General features: G+C 43.9%; 1 protein-coding gene across 1 annotated transcript; it reads right to left on the bottom strand.

Moving 5' to 3' along the window:
- Positions 1-8,273: 8,273 nt before the first annotated feature.
- On the bottom strand, positions 8,274-16,256 carry LOC135823744 (uncharacterized). Its single transcript, XM_065336586.1, has 4 exons — positions 16,070-16,256; positions 15,447-15,507; positions 12,352-12,738; positions 8,274-9,093 (listed from the first exon to the last, which is right to left on the bottom strand). Exons 1-3 carry the CDS (start codon positions 16,088-16,090, stop codon positions 12,359-12,361), a joined length of 462 nt encoding a protein of 153 aa, XP_065192658.1. The 5' UTR covers positions 16,091-16,256; the 3' UTR covers positions 8,274-9,093; positions 12,352-12,358.
- Positions 16,257-17,065: the final 809 nt, after the last annotated feature.

Below are 17,065 nucleotides of genomic sequence, written 5' to 3'. Positions count from 1 at the left end.
GAGTAGGTGTGGGTACCCTCGTGGACAGTCATGGGAAATTGCGTTCCAAGAGCTTTGCAGCTGACAGTGATAATTATACCTGAGAGGCGTGTTGGACTGCGGGCCCTGGACAGCGAAGTAAGCTTCCTTACTGGTCATCAGGCCGTCGAACATTAGCGGCGGATAATCTGCCCATTGCAGCACATCAACCGAGTCAAATCCTGCAGTAAGGCCAGATAATACAGTCATGTACATGTACATGTAAATTCATTTAATCAAAGAGTCAGATGAAATTCATTTACATGCACATGTCCACGTTGGTCATATTTGAAAGGCTGCCTTTTCTACTGATTGATGCCTTTTACAGTCCTGGAGGCTCAAACCCCACTCTAGATTCCAAAATGAAGAGTTTTGGATGTGCTTCTCAATGCATTTTGCCATGGTATTCCATAGGTAAATCCTGGTCACACTTCTAGCTCTTGGCCTTCCTCTTCAGATTATGGTAAGATAAATTGCATATCAGGGTTCCTCAACACAACACTCAACGCAGTCTCTTCGCTACATACGTAAGTAAAATAGAAATTAAAAGTTTGCTCACCAAACAGTTTACTGTTGTCACCTTGATGATGGGCCGGGACGGGGAACATTGGTGAGCAAAATTAATTTTAGTGACGTACGCAGCGAAGAAAGCATGTTGAGTATTTACTTGAGGAACCCTGAAGTGTAAATGGCTGCAGCGAAGTATGCATATACTTGAACGTTTCACAGGTCGTACAATGCTGGTTGTGCAGCAACTACTTTCACAATGTTTATGACAATATGTGAGAGTGCAGTAAAACTTGTGACTAACAACCACCCCTTAGGGCCAGAGAAAGCGGTCTTTAGTGGCAGGTGGTCCTTAGTTAGAGGTTTGCATCGCACAATCTTATAAGAATGTGAGACCATCCGTGCCTGGCAAAGTGATCTCTAGTACCAGGCTGGTCGCTCCCACACAGGGGTCTTTAGTTACAGGTTTTAGTGCAACACAAAGGTCCTGATGCAATGTTTAGATTTTAATCTGGCGATGTTTGCATGATGCATGTACAGTAAAACCTGTCATGGCGACCACTCGGATAAGGCGACCACCTGTCCTAAAAGACTACTGGAGCCAGGACCAATGGATGCTATTTCCAGTCAATTGACCCTGGATAAGGAGACCACCTGGTAACAGCGACCATATTTTGAAGGTCCCTGAGCAGTCGTCTTAGACAGGTTTCACTGTACTTCAGTAGCACCCTATTTCAGCACTTTTTTGCTGTCATGCCATCAACCGCCACTAGTGGAGGCTAAAGTAACTGGCTTGCTGCACCCACCTGCTAGCACTGCTCGTTCTGCTCGTTCTGCGAAGCACCTAAGGCACGTTGGCACGTTGCGGAAAAGATTGCCGTCAGAAGCAAAGTGTTCAAATAGGTATTTGGATTTCAAATCTCGAGCCTTGCATTATACATTACCAGCTACGTAGGGTGTCCATAGCTGACCGGATTGATATCTGTTCGTTAAAACCAACCTCCCGTTTTCTTTCTTTTTCTTGTCTCTACTTTTCCACACCATCCTTTAAATTTTTCCCAGTGGTTCCATTGTTATTAGACATGTATGCCTGTTTTGATTTCCACTACAAATTAAGTATACATACGTTAGAAAAGGCAGATTGCTACATGGAGATAAGGGTTCCTTTTCAGAGCAATAAAGAGGGTCCAGCACAAATCCAAAGTATATGCCTGGTCATCACATCATCACAAGCCCTAAGGCCGTCAGGGCGTCACAGAGCAAGTATGAACAAGCCAGCGCCATAAAAATCGATCGCGTGCAGCAGCGAGCATGGACTGCACGTCAAGTGCAGTCCATGAAATAATATTATTATTATCAAGCCATGACATATGCCTGGTATTGAACCTAATATAGCGGCTATTCATGTGAGAGTACTTTTCATAGTATAAGGGTTTTGCCACCAGCCTGCCACCACGAAATCTTGCCAAATACGGATGATGAAGCCAGCTTGTATTCTTTTATATGGATGAAGTGTGTACCGTTATATGGCTATGGAATACCCTCTGAACAGTCCCCCTGAGTAAAACGTCCCAGGAATGATCTCCAAATTTGGAAAAGCGGATAGAAACTTTAGAAAGGAGTGAATGAGCATTATAATTGTTGTGTGGATACTGGATAGTACTGGATTCACACATGTTACATAATTTTTTTCTGTCCTGGATCAGTAGCCAGATCTCAGATTCCTACCCTAAGACAAAGGACATGTTGGGTGCTTACTGTGTGCAGCGTAGGCAAGGCCACAAATGGATACAAGTGCCAGCAAGACGATAGTTGCCATTTGCCGCAACATCAAGATAGAGAGGACGCAGGCAGACATAAGCACATAAAGCATGGTTAGAACCAGGTTCACATCCAAGAAAGCACACAGCTCAATCACCAGGGCACACACACACACACACACATGTGCACACACGCGCACACACACACACATGCACACACACACACACACACACACCACACACGCATACACACATTCATGCTCTTCTGCAAACTCACGACAAACAAACACACATACACGTCCACGCAGGGAGAGACTAGGATTGTTCTGAAATATTTTCTTTTGCCAAGATCCTTGAACGAGCCCAGATTGTTCCCGATTATTCTGCCTCACCAGTGATCTTACTAAAACGTTAACCCTTTGAGGTGCCACTGAACGCGTGAAAATGCGCAATTGCAGTTCACTCCACCATTTCCACCATAACTTACGTTCAGTTTGCTTGATTTTGACAGTCTAGGACTCTTTGAAACGCTCTTTCCACTGCCAAGAGAATGAGGCCACGCTCAACTCCGTGGGTGCCACAAAGCCTGCTCCAGAGCGCAGGGAATCGCCATAGGTCTTAAAGCGTATGTGAGTATGGGTACGTAAGGACAGCTACTAGACTACTTCTCAATGAGATCCAATTCCGTGCCTCACGCTTGCACCCTGATCCCGTCCACAACCCAGTGTTTAGGATGTGGCATTGACCCGCTCCATCGGATTACATTGATCAGCACTGCACTACACTCTGGTTACTGCAAACGGCACATCAAGGAATCTTGTGTTCATATAGGTAAGTAGGTATAGGTACAGGTATCGGTATAGGTATAGGTAGGTAGGTACAAGAAACAAAACTTACCCTTCCGGTTGCAAAGACAATATCTGCCTGACGATAACAAGGTCAAGATGATTCGAGTAGTTCGAGACAAGAAACGTAGAACTCAATGCTAGATAAGAGGAGGTGAACGCGTGTACTGGTCAACTTGGGAACAGTATCCCAGTGCTTTATACTGTGGTACAACTGAAGAGGTCACACACCATGGTGTACCACAGGAACGGTCAAACTCCATATACACGTGTAGAACGGACACAACAGCATACCGGCGGTACTATATTGATGAACAATGGATGCATGTACGGCTTTGTGCTGTAGAAACAATCCTACTATTTTACTTTTGTACACGCCAGCACAATAGCATTGAAGACCACGTGTTTCTGACCACTCCATCAGCACAAGCCAGGTCCACCTTTTTTTGGCACACTTTATGCATTCGGCACTGTTGGTTTGTTCTCCCGGAAGTTGCCGGAACACGCACACATAGAGTGCACATTTTATGCTGTAGCCGCTATAGCGGAATATGCCCGGCGCTGGACGCTGGGCCATGGGGAGGTATCGCAGAACAAACCCTGTTGGCTGAGGTCGGCTGTGGATTGATCAAGATTGTTGTTGTTGTTGTTGTTACTTTATTTCACCTCACCAGAATTACAGGCAGTAGAATGCCTTCTCACTAGACCAGATCTAGTTCTCACAAATGATGAAGAATGGCATTATTTGTTGTACTGCAGATACATGTAAGCATATCAAGAGTATACATGTATTAAAGGGAGCCTATAATAAAGGCTTTTGTACGGGCAAAATGAATTGCACATATCATCAAACAAACTCAGTAAACTACTTCGAAGTATAAAATCAATTTAACTACTAGTAAATCAATTGGAACACAAAATAAAAAGGAAAAAGGAGAAAAACGTTAGGTAAAAGAGCCAGCAAAAACATTACCGTACAGGCAAAGAAGGGCAGCTATTTGCAAAGGCCCTATTCCTGCGCCTGTATGATGCCAGGGAGCCTATAATACTTGTGAGCACACTGTACGCCCTGAATCCACAGTTATTGGTCCATGTACTCAAAAGAGTGCACGTTAGGTCTATGAAAACTCGGACGTTGAGCCAATAGTAATAATTATGTAAAGAAAGAAGGACCTACACGTATAAGTTACTACAGTGAAACCTCGTTAGAAAGAACACGGATAAGACACATATTTGCCTAAGAAGAACTAGTATTCGTAACTGTATTGGATAAAACCCCGTGTATTCACTGGGTAAAACATATGGATAAGAAGAACTCCCGTTATTGCGAACAAATATCATCGGTCCCTTGATATTCGTCCTGAAGAGGTTTGACTGTAGTTAGTTTAGTATTAGGTCGTCGAATGTCTCATTATCCTTGTCAGCGTTGTGCTTCGTTGTCGCACTTTATTATCTCGTTACCTTGGTGGAGAGTTTAGTCATAACTAGTAATTTATAGGTCCTTTTCTCTTCACAAAATTATTATGTCTATGCGTAATGTTTGCACCTGGATTGCACCGTAGATAGTGAGAGCAACTTGACTTGATAATCCATTATAGACACTCATAATGTACATACATCTACATCTACTGTTCTTTCAATCAAATGAACCCCTCGATAGGCACATTGCCTTTGGGTCATTTCAAAATAATAATAATAATTCGCCAATTAGAGCAGCAAGAATGGTAGTGCCGTGGGTGCGATTACACCAGTACCCTAATAAGTAATAAGATGTCCGGAAAAGGAGGTAGAGTTCGATTTCCGAAAGTTGACTTTTGACCCCTCTCGGGCAACATTACTACATATTGTTATTATTGTATTGTTACATTTGGGTCGGTGAACCGCATATCCGACGCAATACATGGCAACATCGTCCATAAATAGGAATAGGGACCCTCTTGAGCTCCATATATATCTCTCTTTCTCTTTCGTTGTCTGTCTCTCGCTAGGGTCCAGCGGATTCTGCCGGCAGAAAAATTGGCAGAATTTGGTATTTTTTCTGGTAAGTTTCATGCATGTTTGGTATGTGGATAAAGAAATGGAGCAGAATTCGAGGAATTGCCCGGCATAAGGTTTGTATGGTTTTGCCAATTTTACTGCTTTTCAAGCAGAATCTGCCACCTTTTCGAGCAGAATCCGCCGGTCCCTATCTCTCGCTGTCTGCCTGTCGTTGTCTATCTGTGTTTCGTTGTCTGTCTGCCTCTCGTTGTCTGCCTGTCTCTTGTTGTTCTGTCCGCCTCTCGTTGTCTGTTCGTCTCTCGTTGTCTGTTTGACTCTAGTTGTCTGTCTGTCTCTTGTAGTCTGTCTGTCTCTCGTTTTCTGTCTCTAGTTGTTTCTTTGTATGTCTGTCTGTCTGTTTGTCTGTCTGTCTGTCTATCTATCTCTATATCTGTAATTTTCTCTCGTGCACTCTCCCTATCTCTGTCTTGCACGACAAACTGTAGTTCAGGTAATGCATTCACGACTAGGATTCTGAAACCAATGGTCAGTGAGCGCTACACACCCTATTCGCAATGTTGCGCCCTAGAATAAATTGTTCTGCACCCAATTGTCTCCCATCTATTGAAATAACTGCCTTATGTCCACGCGACCGTCTTGTGCATCTGTTGATAAAATACACTGAGCCCTGTAGTCCTAGGGCCCATTTGAAATTTCTCACTTTTACTTGACACATGTTTGCTAACATGGATTTTATGATCATTCCTGGATGGTTTTTGCCTCCTGAACACGATGGCATAGGTTTCGATTGCCGAATTGTGTCCGAACATGGTGAAAAACATCAAAATAGAAAAGGCCGTTATTACCATGGCAACCTAACTAGAATTGCTCCTATATCCATTTTTACTGACACGTATATGGCCAAGTAGCACCTCATTTTGCTCAGAATGAGCAGTAGATACAGTACGGCGCCAAGTACTGTACTTTTACAGTATCAAAACAAAATTTCCAAAGTGCAGTGAAACTTGGCTATTGGACATGTACATGTACATTACATGTCGCGTCGAATGTAAGCATTGAGGTACGTGTACATGTATGTGCAGCTAGCAGGTACATGAGACTATTTACAGGCATGCATTACTATAATTATCAGACTGCAAACACGAGAGAAGCGTCAGACGGTTCGGCGTTACACTTCAACTGAGAGAATAGGTATTGTAACCCAAGTACTGACAGGAGAAGGAAAAGGTGGTAGGAAACTGTCAGAGTCTAAGGAACAAAGTGCTATAGCCTATAGGAAAGTTTCAACCTGAACTAATTTACTCGAAGTACGTGTAGATAATACGATAGATCTCGCAGCAATGTAAGAAGGACAACATTAGTCATTACTTATATGCAATGGCAGTGCTGTAACGAAAAAATGATGAAAATGAAAATACCAAAATCCTTTGCATACTAGTAGATAAACAGTCCAAACATTGGCTAGCTTCTCACTATACTTAAATGCTTTGAAAATACCTCAGGGCTGCAGTTGGACAACACTCACATGTGAATAGCTGCAGTTTAAAAGGCTGATCGATCCCAACATTGTGATGCGAATACTTTCGCTTCCATGTGTTTCACTTTAACTGAAATTGTTCTTCCGTCTGAGCTTTGGAAACTCTACGCCGTACAGCTGAGCCCATCTCTGCTCCGCCGCCTACACCATCAATGTTTGCTCTGCAGTCAGGGACAATTCTTTAGCCACTAGTACAGGAGGTATTATATAAACATGTTTTCCCTCTTCACCGCCGCTCTTGAATCGCATCAACTACGTGCCGTGATCAGTTCAGGAGAGACAAGCCATGACATTGGACATCGGACTCTTTCTTGCAGTTAGTGTTTTATAAGTATAACTGCAGTTTCACACTGCCTAGGCCCAGCCATCAAATTCTGTGACAAGGAAATGATTCTTCTACTGCTGGTGTTGCATATTGTGATAGGTTACCTCCAGGTACTCGGATTTTGTTTTTGTAACACTCCACACCACATAGCTACTCCCTCTCACTGCAGCATGCCACTCCTAAGGCAGTTGTCCTAGAGCTGGTGAGCTGGTAAATAGGCTTTGTGCAAATGGTAGCTGATCACCACGGTCGGTGTGTTCAAATCATGGTACTAACACTAGCCGCTCTTGTAGATTCGAATCAAATGCTCGTCCACTGTAACACCTCCTGTGCAGCAGTACTCACAAAGTAAATGCCTTCATTCCAGCCCGATGAAGTTAGCCAGGTCTGAAACTTTCCACGGTTGTAGTTTAGTCCTACGAATAGTTACAACTGGCTTGGCAAGCTATAATGACCTTTTCCCTGCTTTACACACATAATTGTGCTGCTCCTTGTTGGAATCATGCCTACTTTTCCGGGGAGCCAAGATGACATTGTAATGAAGGTTCTGCTGAATTTAGCATCGATCCATTCGTGGACGTTCCGACAGCAAAAGCGCCAGCGAGTCAATGCAAAACTTTGAAGAAAGTGTCCAAACGAGTAGGTACCCTATTTCTGGTATGTCACAACTGCACTACTAGTACTTGATGCTCAATCTTTCCAACTCTCGCACAAAATCAGTGTACGCGTCGGTTCGCATCCTGTGTATGTACGGTGTTACTATAGCTCCTGGCACATAAAAGGGTAAAACTCCCAGGTCCAGTCAATAGTACCGAGAAAGTATTGAAAATGCTTGAATATAGCCGATGAGAACTTAGTTTTTTTCGGCAATTTTGTATTCCTATCGAGGGTGATTTCGGGACCTTTGGACGCGATTGGACACACCATACTGGGCCAAGATGCTCTTGAAGACATTATCTATCAAATAACAGCGAAAAATCCTTGTTAGCCAAAATCTGTCAAGGCATGTATTTTAAAGGTCGATTTTTTGAATTGGCCCCAGTACTACTGGGGCTGCTGGTGATCTCTTCAAAGTAGGTGTATACAGCCTTTACTACGCTACATCGTACATCCATCGCGCAAACCATGTTTCAGCACACTGCAATTTTTACAGGAAAGGATTTGGGAACTGTTCCCTCGAGACACTCATGCCTGAGATAAGCCGTTTATGATCTCAAGGCATCCCCAACATGATCGTGAGATCTGCATGCAACCACATAATACACAGCGAGTGCTACAGAGAGTTAGTAGTCTTTCACATCTTTTTGCCATATTTAATTGACATTATAGTTATTATTCTCGTATCCGTTCCCAAGGGGAACTCACGACAATGGAGTGAAAAGTGAATGGAGTGAAAAAACGTAAACAAAAATAAAAACATGGTGATGTGGAGATAATAGTGTTGCATACATTGAGTTCAAAATAATACAGATACAATCAGTGCTTCGGATGCCTGTAGACACTGATATAGTAGTAAGCACAAGCACCGTCCGAACACGTAAGACAGTCCATATGTTCATGTGATGGCCGAGCAGATGTTGTCCCATCTCGTTCGAACGGCCGCAAAGTCCCCGAGCGTTTCTAGGTGTCGATTCGTCTTCAGTGCAACTGCAGTTAGCTTACAGTCTCGCTGAAGGGTGATTACCAGGCAGGACTGAGGTGCTCCCTTCCTGTGTCTAGTTGTTTCCTCTGCAGTTAGGTATGCCATCATTGCTTGGTTCCCGGGTGGGCCGATTGGTTGGCGTAGAATGTGCCCGAGTAACCACCATCTAGCTCGCTTCGCAATTCCAGGTATTGGCTCGGTGTAGGTGAGCTTATACAGATCGTTGTAGTTAGGATATCCAAAAGTTATAAAATAGATCAAATACATCTAAAAGCTATCAAATAATCATATACCAAAATAATTGTTAAGAAGAAAGGGTTAGGATAAAATCTGTACTTGCGGCACGAGACACGTGCTGTGGAAAATAGCATTCAATTGGCATCGGCTGGCCGGCGCCTGGGCTATTTCACTGAAGACCCGAAGCAAGTGTCTCCCCAGCGGTGATCTCCTTTGCGAGTGTCCTGGAGGGAAAAGCATGAACGTGACAAATAGAAATGCAAGAGTTAGTTTTGTCTTGACTACACTCACCAGTATCAGCTTGAAGTCATGCGCACTACAGTGGTGCCTTCATAATCCGGCACCATTTGTTCAATGGAAATTCTGCTGGATTAGGGAGGTTTCTGGATTGAAAAATCTGATTCACTACTGCATTGTGCATGAAAAGAACATTTTGGTTGCTGCATGTTATGCTGGTTTATAGAGAGCTCTGGTTTATAGAGGGTTCTGGTTTATAGAGGGTGCTGGTTTGCAGACGAAGGACAATCAAGGCTTGTTTGTTGTTTTGTATAACGCTCTGCCACCGCGGTGTAGAGCACTGTCAGCACACTGGGTACATCCTCTGGTAGAGGGTGCTGGCTTATAAAGTACTGGATTCAAGAGGCACGACTGTACCTGGGAATACTTATCCAGGCACAGGAAGAAACGAAGCCAGTTGAAAATCTGATCAGGCCTCTTCGTGCCATTACTTCTCAAATCAGTACAATCATGGTGATATTGTAACGAAGTACAACGCTGTCCTACTGTTTATACAGCATACTGCAGGAAATGTTTTTTATGAAACTGACCCAGGCTGAATGATGGCGTGAGTTGCGTCAAAGAGTGTAAGAACTGTAACAGGGAGGTGGGAAGTCATATTAGCACTAGCTGCCTAACAAATTCCTTCTGTCTACAAAGCTTAGGCTGTAGATATGTACTCAAGAAGTAATGTTGCGGAAGGCCTCATCAGATTTTAAAATGACTTCGTCTCTTTGTGTGCTGATAAGTTTCCTCCGAATTAATCTCTATTTAAAGAACTATAAGATTCGGGTGGGAAAAAAATTAAACATCGTTTCCGTTCCCGAAGGGAACTCACGATGGCCGCTAACACCTGGTAAACCCTAGCAGCAGATGCAGCGCCTAACGGGTGGAAATAATAATAATAATAACGGGTGGAAAGCCAAGGATTAATTTATAAGAAGAAAAGACCAAAGAGCTAAAAGTTACGCTATAATATCCACTAACACCACCAGTTACTGTACAATCAGCTCACGCGATAACATTCATAACACGCCTTATGTTTTTTCTATAACTTCAAAGTAGGACGGCTGTTGGAGTGCCGCGCATCCTATATGTGCTAGAGCTCAACGCCAGTTAGGTGTACGACGTCAGTACCGCTGGCCAGTGTCGTGCAGTGTTATCACAAGAGCTGATTGTAAAGTAACTGGTAGTGTTAGTGGATATTGTAGCGTAACTTGTAGCTCTTTGGTCCTCTTTTCTTCTTATAAATTAAAGAACTATCACGAACAATATTTCGCTTTTTTTAATTAAACGACATGTAAAAATTCAGAAGATTTGGATCAGAAGACCTGAGACAGGCTACCTAACTAGACGCACCTGACCCTGAATACGCGCATCATGAAAAAGATACGCTTCTAGTAACAGTACCGTTTAGTCGTATCAGCAATGTCATATATGTACATGTACATGTACATATGGAAGGGAGAGGATCCGAGTGGATGCGCTTCTGTCTGAAGTATAGTCGTGTACATTTACCATTGCACATGTACATGTACATGTATTGTTCAGCGTATTGTGTGCTACAGGCATGAACTCTCGATTAGACCAACCAGGGTAATTTTACCATATTAAAGTTGGCACAAAGGGGCCCTGATTCCTGAACCTCTACTTTATACCAAGATTTGAAAATCAATGGCACCAGACCTCGGCAGCGCAAGTTCCAGGCCATACCCAGATGGGGAAATTGATGTGTTTCAGGTCTGCTGCAAAAGGTAAATTCCGTAGTGCACACTGATCAGCAGTGTCAGAGGAGTTCTGTGCGAAATTGTAAAATACATGGAATGGTGGCTTTGCAATAAACATGTTAACGATGTTATACAGTCAAACATGGTTTAAGCGACCACCCCACGGTGCAAGCAAAAGCGGTCGTTAAAGCCAGGTGGTCTTTACAACCAGGTCCCGCGGTGTGTGTGTAGAACTGTCAGTGCATGGAAAAACGGTCGTCAAGAGCAGGTGGTCGCTAAACCCAGAGGTCGCTTACACCAGGTTTTACTGTAGTTTTACGAGCAGCACGACTCACTAGTACTAGGAATACTAGACTAAATACTAGACTAATTTTTTTAGACGCACAGGTAGGAAGCTTGAAAAGTATATGCCGTCACTGTATTTAAAAGGACTCAGATGGTCAGCCTAGGTAATTAGAAATTGGAAACAAGGAGAACGATGGGGCACAGGTTCTGCATTAGCGTCTGACGTCTGACTGTTCAAAACCTAGTTTAATTGGCGGACTCTAACGCATAACTTGTGCCCCACCGTCTTCCTCGTCACTGTGTCGTACTGTATTTGTATATAAATTTTATCGATTCAATAGAACTTTAATAGGCAGTCTCCGTCAACAGTTCCTTGAGAAATAATGTATGTAGTGTGAAATTGTGAAAAAGATCGAGGCTTTCGAAATGAGAAGCTATCGACGCCTTCTCAGGATTCCGTTCACTGGTCACCGGACGAATGTGTCTGTTAGGGAGGAAATAAATAGTATTCACAAACAAGTTCCACTTATTGTTTCTGTTCGTAAAAGGAAATTGCAATTTTTGGTCATATTGTTTTTTCCGGCTGTTTGTCATTGACTGTTCTTCAGGGTTGTGTTGCTGGAGGTCATGGCGGAGGCAGGCCCAGAATGTCATGGCTTGATAATATTAGTTCATGGACTGCACTTGACGTGCATTCCCTGCTCGCTGCTGCACGCGATCGATTTTTATGGCGCTGGCTTGTTCATGCTTGCTCTGTGACGCCCCAACGGTCTTAGGGCTAAGGGCTTGTGATGATGATGATGATTGTATGAATGAGGAATTTTACTAGTCAACGTGGTATCCAGGTTTGACCATTAAAACTCGCCCCGTGAATACGGCAGGTACAAAATCCAATTACCAGAGTATTCAATGCTTTTGCTTTGCAGTGCCCGGCTCTTTTCGACTACTGAGTACTGGAATATCCTCATTGACTAAGGTTGCATCGCCAGAGCTGTGGACACCCTTCACTTGGCACCATTGCGTACAGTACAACACGTTTATTTTGGTGCAATTTTTATTTCGGTAACTTCGGTAGAGAAACCAGGCACCTGAATTTAGATTATACCTAAAAGGCGCTATATCAAGTGTAGGCTGGTCGCCTAATTCTACATTACACCTGAAACCTGGCAGGGAAACTGCAATATTTTGACTTACCAGATTACTAGTGAGACGGGGAGGTGATGAAACGCCCGCTTACTAAGCTGCGCATGCTAGTCCCGAAAATGTTGGTGGCGGTGTAGTAGCACACGTACTCCGTGCTCGGCTGTAGACCTGTGACAGTCACCTGCGCAATTGGCCTATAGTCCTGAATGATGCTGTTGGTGCGGCCAGAGACAGCGACCTGCGGCGCTGCTTTAGTAGTTTCGCAGTGTACTGTGATTTCAGTGATGGGCTTGTTCACTGAAGGGCCGAAGATAAGGAAACCGGCGTGGTGACTGCCCACTTGTGGGTACAAAATCGGTGCGTTCAATTCACCGGCGCTCCATTTTGGTACAGGAGGACCCCCAGCAGGCGGAGGAAAATATGGAAGTGGGAAGAAACCTTTAGAAAAGAAACATAGAAAGGAGGAAGAAGTAATTATTTCATGACAAAGTGCCTTCTCCTTTGTCGGCTAGAATACACTACCCTCGACATAACGTATTGTACTCGATCTGCGGAGAGTAATGTTTTGTCCTTTGTGAACACATCAGTGCAGCACAAAGATGATAATCCTGAACAGGATAGCAACACACCTTAGCTATGTGCATTGTATGTTATTACTCTGTATTCTCTACATTTCAAGCAGGATTGTAAACATTTAGGAGTGCAGCTCAGCAGTAATCTTAAGTTCGATAATCATTTCAATACCATATCCAAGAAATTTCAGCAAAGAGTAAATTGATTGTGCTATATGAGTCGCTATCTACCTTAACCCAACATTGCCTTGCTCTACAAATCATATGTACGCCCCACAATAGAATATTCCACCCCAGTCTGGAGAATCGCCCTTACTACTGCACAGCTAGCTACATGTGTAGTATCCCTGCCCGACCAATACGGAAGCAGTACGGAACTAATACGCAGCTTTGCCTGATGTATATTATTTTAGTGTATCTCCGTATGTAAGCGTATGGCGTCTGTAGCATAAAGGCTGCTGCGCATTTCTGTTTTGATGAGATTTTTGATAATAACGAGCTATTCAACCTCCAGGTGTGCACCGGAGAGAAAGTTCCATTTATTTGCCGCTTCTTCTTTCACTAATAATTATATCCCAGGTGTGTACCTGAGAGAAGAGAAGAATAAAACGAACTGTTGTTGATTACACCGCGCCTGCCACTCGGCTACCTGTTACATTGGTGGCAGCGGTGTAGTTTTAAATAGAACAACGTGATTCGACCCCAGACCCCCATGGCTCAACCCGCTGCAGCTCCGTGCTACGAATTAAGATGAGAATCATGTTTCTTGCCTTACTGGGCTTGGCCCTGCTTATTAGCTTGCAGCACAGTCAGGGTGCTAGCGTGGATCACCCGTCTCTCCGCACGGCACTCACTGGAGACTCCGATGGCGATTCCAAGCGACCCGCTCCCTACATGTATACTACCGGTGGTGATGGCAAAGCTGATGAGGACGACGACATGCAGGCTGCTGACCAAGACAAGGAGGGTATTCCCCAAGACCAGCAGCGTTTGATTTTCGCCGGCACGCAGTTGGCAGACGGCCGAACCCTGAGTGACTGCAACATTCAGCAGGAGTCCACTCTTCACCTGGTACTTCGTCTCCGTGGTGTGATGCAGATTTTCGTCAACACTCTTCCTGGCTAGACCATCACTCTTTACGTCGCGCAAAGCGATGCTATCGACAATGTGAAGACCATGATTCAAGACGAGGAGGGAGGTTATTTGTCTGACGCCGAGCTAGCCGCTCTGAGTGACCGGCTCAACCAAGATGCAACCTGGCTCGCCCTCCGCCATAGCTCCAGCCGCCGCCGTGGTTACTAACGCTGATTCCAGGTATGGCATTTTCTTTCCTGTCTTCCTTCAGTCTCCCTGTTCTTTTCAGTCTTCCTTTATGCGAGTGTGTGAATCCAGTTTAGTTTGGTAGGCGTCTGATCATGGTGAGCCATACTTCAAAAAGTAGTAGTAGTAGTAGTAGAATTTAATACAAGAGGCTTTAGTATTTAATTAATTTACTTGGTATACATATTAATCAAAAGATAGTTTAAATAGTATGTGTAATTTAGAATCCCTCCATTTCAGATGTACCCTCATCGCTATTACAATTCTTTTCAAATACATCCACTTTCAACTTCGTATCTTATCCCTTTTTACTATCAATATTTCTCGTAGCCAACGCAGACCGAACCAGCTTGTTTTCAACTCTCATGGGAGATATTCATCTTCCCTTTTCTTATATAAAATCGGCAAATTATGGAATTGCCTTTTTTTCCACCCAAGATTACCGCTATAGATTCTGTTTCAGAATTTCGGAAACAATTTCGCGCTCATTATAAACAGCAGGCAGGCATAGCGTGATGGTCTATGATCATGATTGAGAAACAGAGGGTACCAGGTTCAAGTCCTGCTTGGAAGCGGAAGGATTATTTTCCACCTGTGCTGCGACCCACAGTTAATTGGGAACTCGTGGCCAGGCACGAGGAAAACATGGATGCAGTGAATGGGATTTTAGGTCTTTGACCACTTGCTGGCGAGCTGATCCACTCACCTCCCACCGCTTTAGGAGCTGCATCTGCGCCTTGATCCTTTAAGGGTGGTGGTGTTCCTATGGATGCGGAAAGCCCGGCTTCCAGCCGAGTCTCGCGCGAACCGTGATTTTTTTATGTTAACAGTATACATGTATATTTGCCTGCACAACTCGCTTCACTAGTATATAAATCAAGGATCATTTTCACTGTTAGGAGATCCCCCCGATAGGCTATGCCTTTGGGAAATCCTTTAAATAATAAATACAAATTTTCCTGGGGTTTCGGAGTGGCTACGGACTCTTGTTTTCGTCTTGTTAAACAAATTCTTTGGTTTCGTTAGGAATTCACATCAATTTCATACAGGGACCCCCGTAAACGCCAGTGGCATCCAACGAGCATAACATTGAAGTCAGTTCAGTACCAGGATCTAGAAAGGCCACGATCAAATATAAGGCACTTCGAGTCAATAGAGAGCTAGGAATGCTAGCATTCATTTCTTTGACTTGCGAGTCACGTAACGTTAATCCCTAGCTCCTACGTTGATTCTACAGACTGTTTATCTTCTTACCTGCTATAGGTGCTGTGAGGCCACACATGGATTCTAGTACCACCAAGATGAGGGTAGCCATCTGCCAAAGCATTAAAATGGAGTACACAAATCATGAAAACATAAGTGTGACCAATCTGAAGCAAGAGCCCAATGCAAAGGTTTCCTTGTAGCACAAAACAGGCACGTGTGTGTGTATGTGTATAGGAATTAACAACGCGGTGTTTTCAGTAGACTCGGTCAATGCCAAAAGGTGTGGACTTCATTATAGGAACTTAGCTTCGGTCATATTTTGTTGAATCATTTGAAGTCTCGCTCTGGTTCAGTTGGCTATAGTGCACTGCGAACATCAAGACAACGTGGTCGCTGTTGTTTGTTCAAAGGAGAAAATTGATGCATGATTCTACTACATTATTGGTGAATGAGGTCCACTCTGGAATAAAAGAGAGCCAAATTTGCTCAACATCGGAACCGTTGCGATCTCAAAATAAATGATGTTTGGTACTACCGACATTGTCTCATGATGTATGAACACTACCGAAAGATTGAGTGTTCCCTGAATCCTTACTTTCAACACAACCGTTCCGTTTTCTGACTACAGCGCAACGGAGCATTTTGTAAAGCAAGCAGCAAACGTCACTTACCGTTTTAGTTGCAAACGCCATCGTTAGCCACTTGCAGCAGTCTAGTACAGGAATATGGATGTTGGACAAAATGAGAGGCTCAGAAAGATGGGTGTTGGACAAAATGAGAGGCTCAGGAAGATGGGTGTTGGACAAAATGAGAGGCTCAGGAAGATGGGTGTTGGACAAAATGAGAGGCTCTTAAGTACTTGGTTACAGTGCTGCTAGAGGATGTGAAGGTGTAGTATCCACATTCAACAGTACTGCACTTCTGTACACACCAGCAATAGTGCCATCCCACTGCTATACCCGCGAGCAATATTGCTGAGCCGCTGTAATAATAGTTAGCCCCATCCCTCACACAAACAAGTCAACAAAGAGGCATCTGTGGATTGAGGAGTGCTGGTTTAGAAACAACTGGTTTGAAGCTCAAAGTAGAGCTGCTGCTGTTAGCTCAGAGCAGAACTGCGGTTAGCTCAGAGAAGAGCTGGTGTTAGCTCAAAGTAGAGCTGCGGTTAACTCAAAGCAGAGCTGCTGTTAGCTCTGAGCAGAGAATGTGTTAGCTCAAAGTAGAGCTGCGGTGAACTCAAAGTAGAGCTGCGGTTAACTCAAAGTAGAACTAGTGCTGTTAGCTCAAAGTAGAGTTGCGGTTAGCTCAAGGTAGAGCTGCTGTTAGCTCAAAGTAGAGCTGCTGTTAGCTCAAGATATAGCTGCTGTTAGCTCAAATTAGAGCTGCAGTTAGCTCAAAGTAGAGCTGCGGTTAGCTCAAAGTAGAGCTGCTGTTGGCTCAAAGTCGAGCGGTTGTTGGCTCAAAGTAGAGCTGCCGTTAGCACAACGTAGAGCGGCAATGCTAAAATAATGGATATAATATAGCGCAAGGAAGAGCCGCAGCAAATAGCTAGATAACACCAGTTTTGAGAGTGGACCCGGTTAATGGGTACGATAATAATAATAATAAAGCTATGAATAGGATGAAGGCCGCAGACATCACGCAACTACGTTACTTGTCTGACACGT

This window comes from Sycon ciliatum, chromosome 8 (assembly GCF_964019385.1).
Source record: "Sycon ciliatum chromosome 8, ocSycCili1.1, whole genome shotgun sequence".
In the NCBI taxonomy this organism is placed as follows: Eukaryota; Metazoa; Porifera; class Calcarea; order Leucosolenida; family Sycettidae; genus Sycon; species Sycon ciliatum.
The sequence above is the reverse complement of the archived record's forward strand: the minus strand, read 5'-3'. Positions and strand labels throughout refer to the sequence as shown.

Excerpts from the sequence above, each read along its gene's own strand:
- LOC135823744 (XM_065336586.1), bottom strand. The coding sequence starts at position 16,090 with ATGGCGTTTGCAACTAAAACG. Across the intron at positions 15,508-16,069 it reads TGGCGTTTGCAACTAAAACG|ATGGCTACCCTCATCTTGGT; the intron begins GTAAGTGACGTT and ends ATGCTTTGGCAG. Across the intron at positions 12,739-15,446 it reads CCTCACAGCACCTATAGCAG|GTTTCTTCCCACTTCCATAT; the intron begins GTAAGAAGATAA and ends TCTTTTCTAAAG.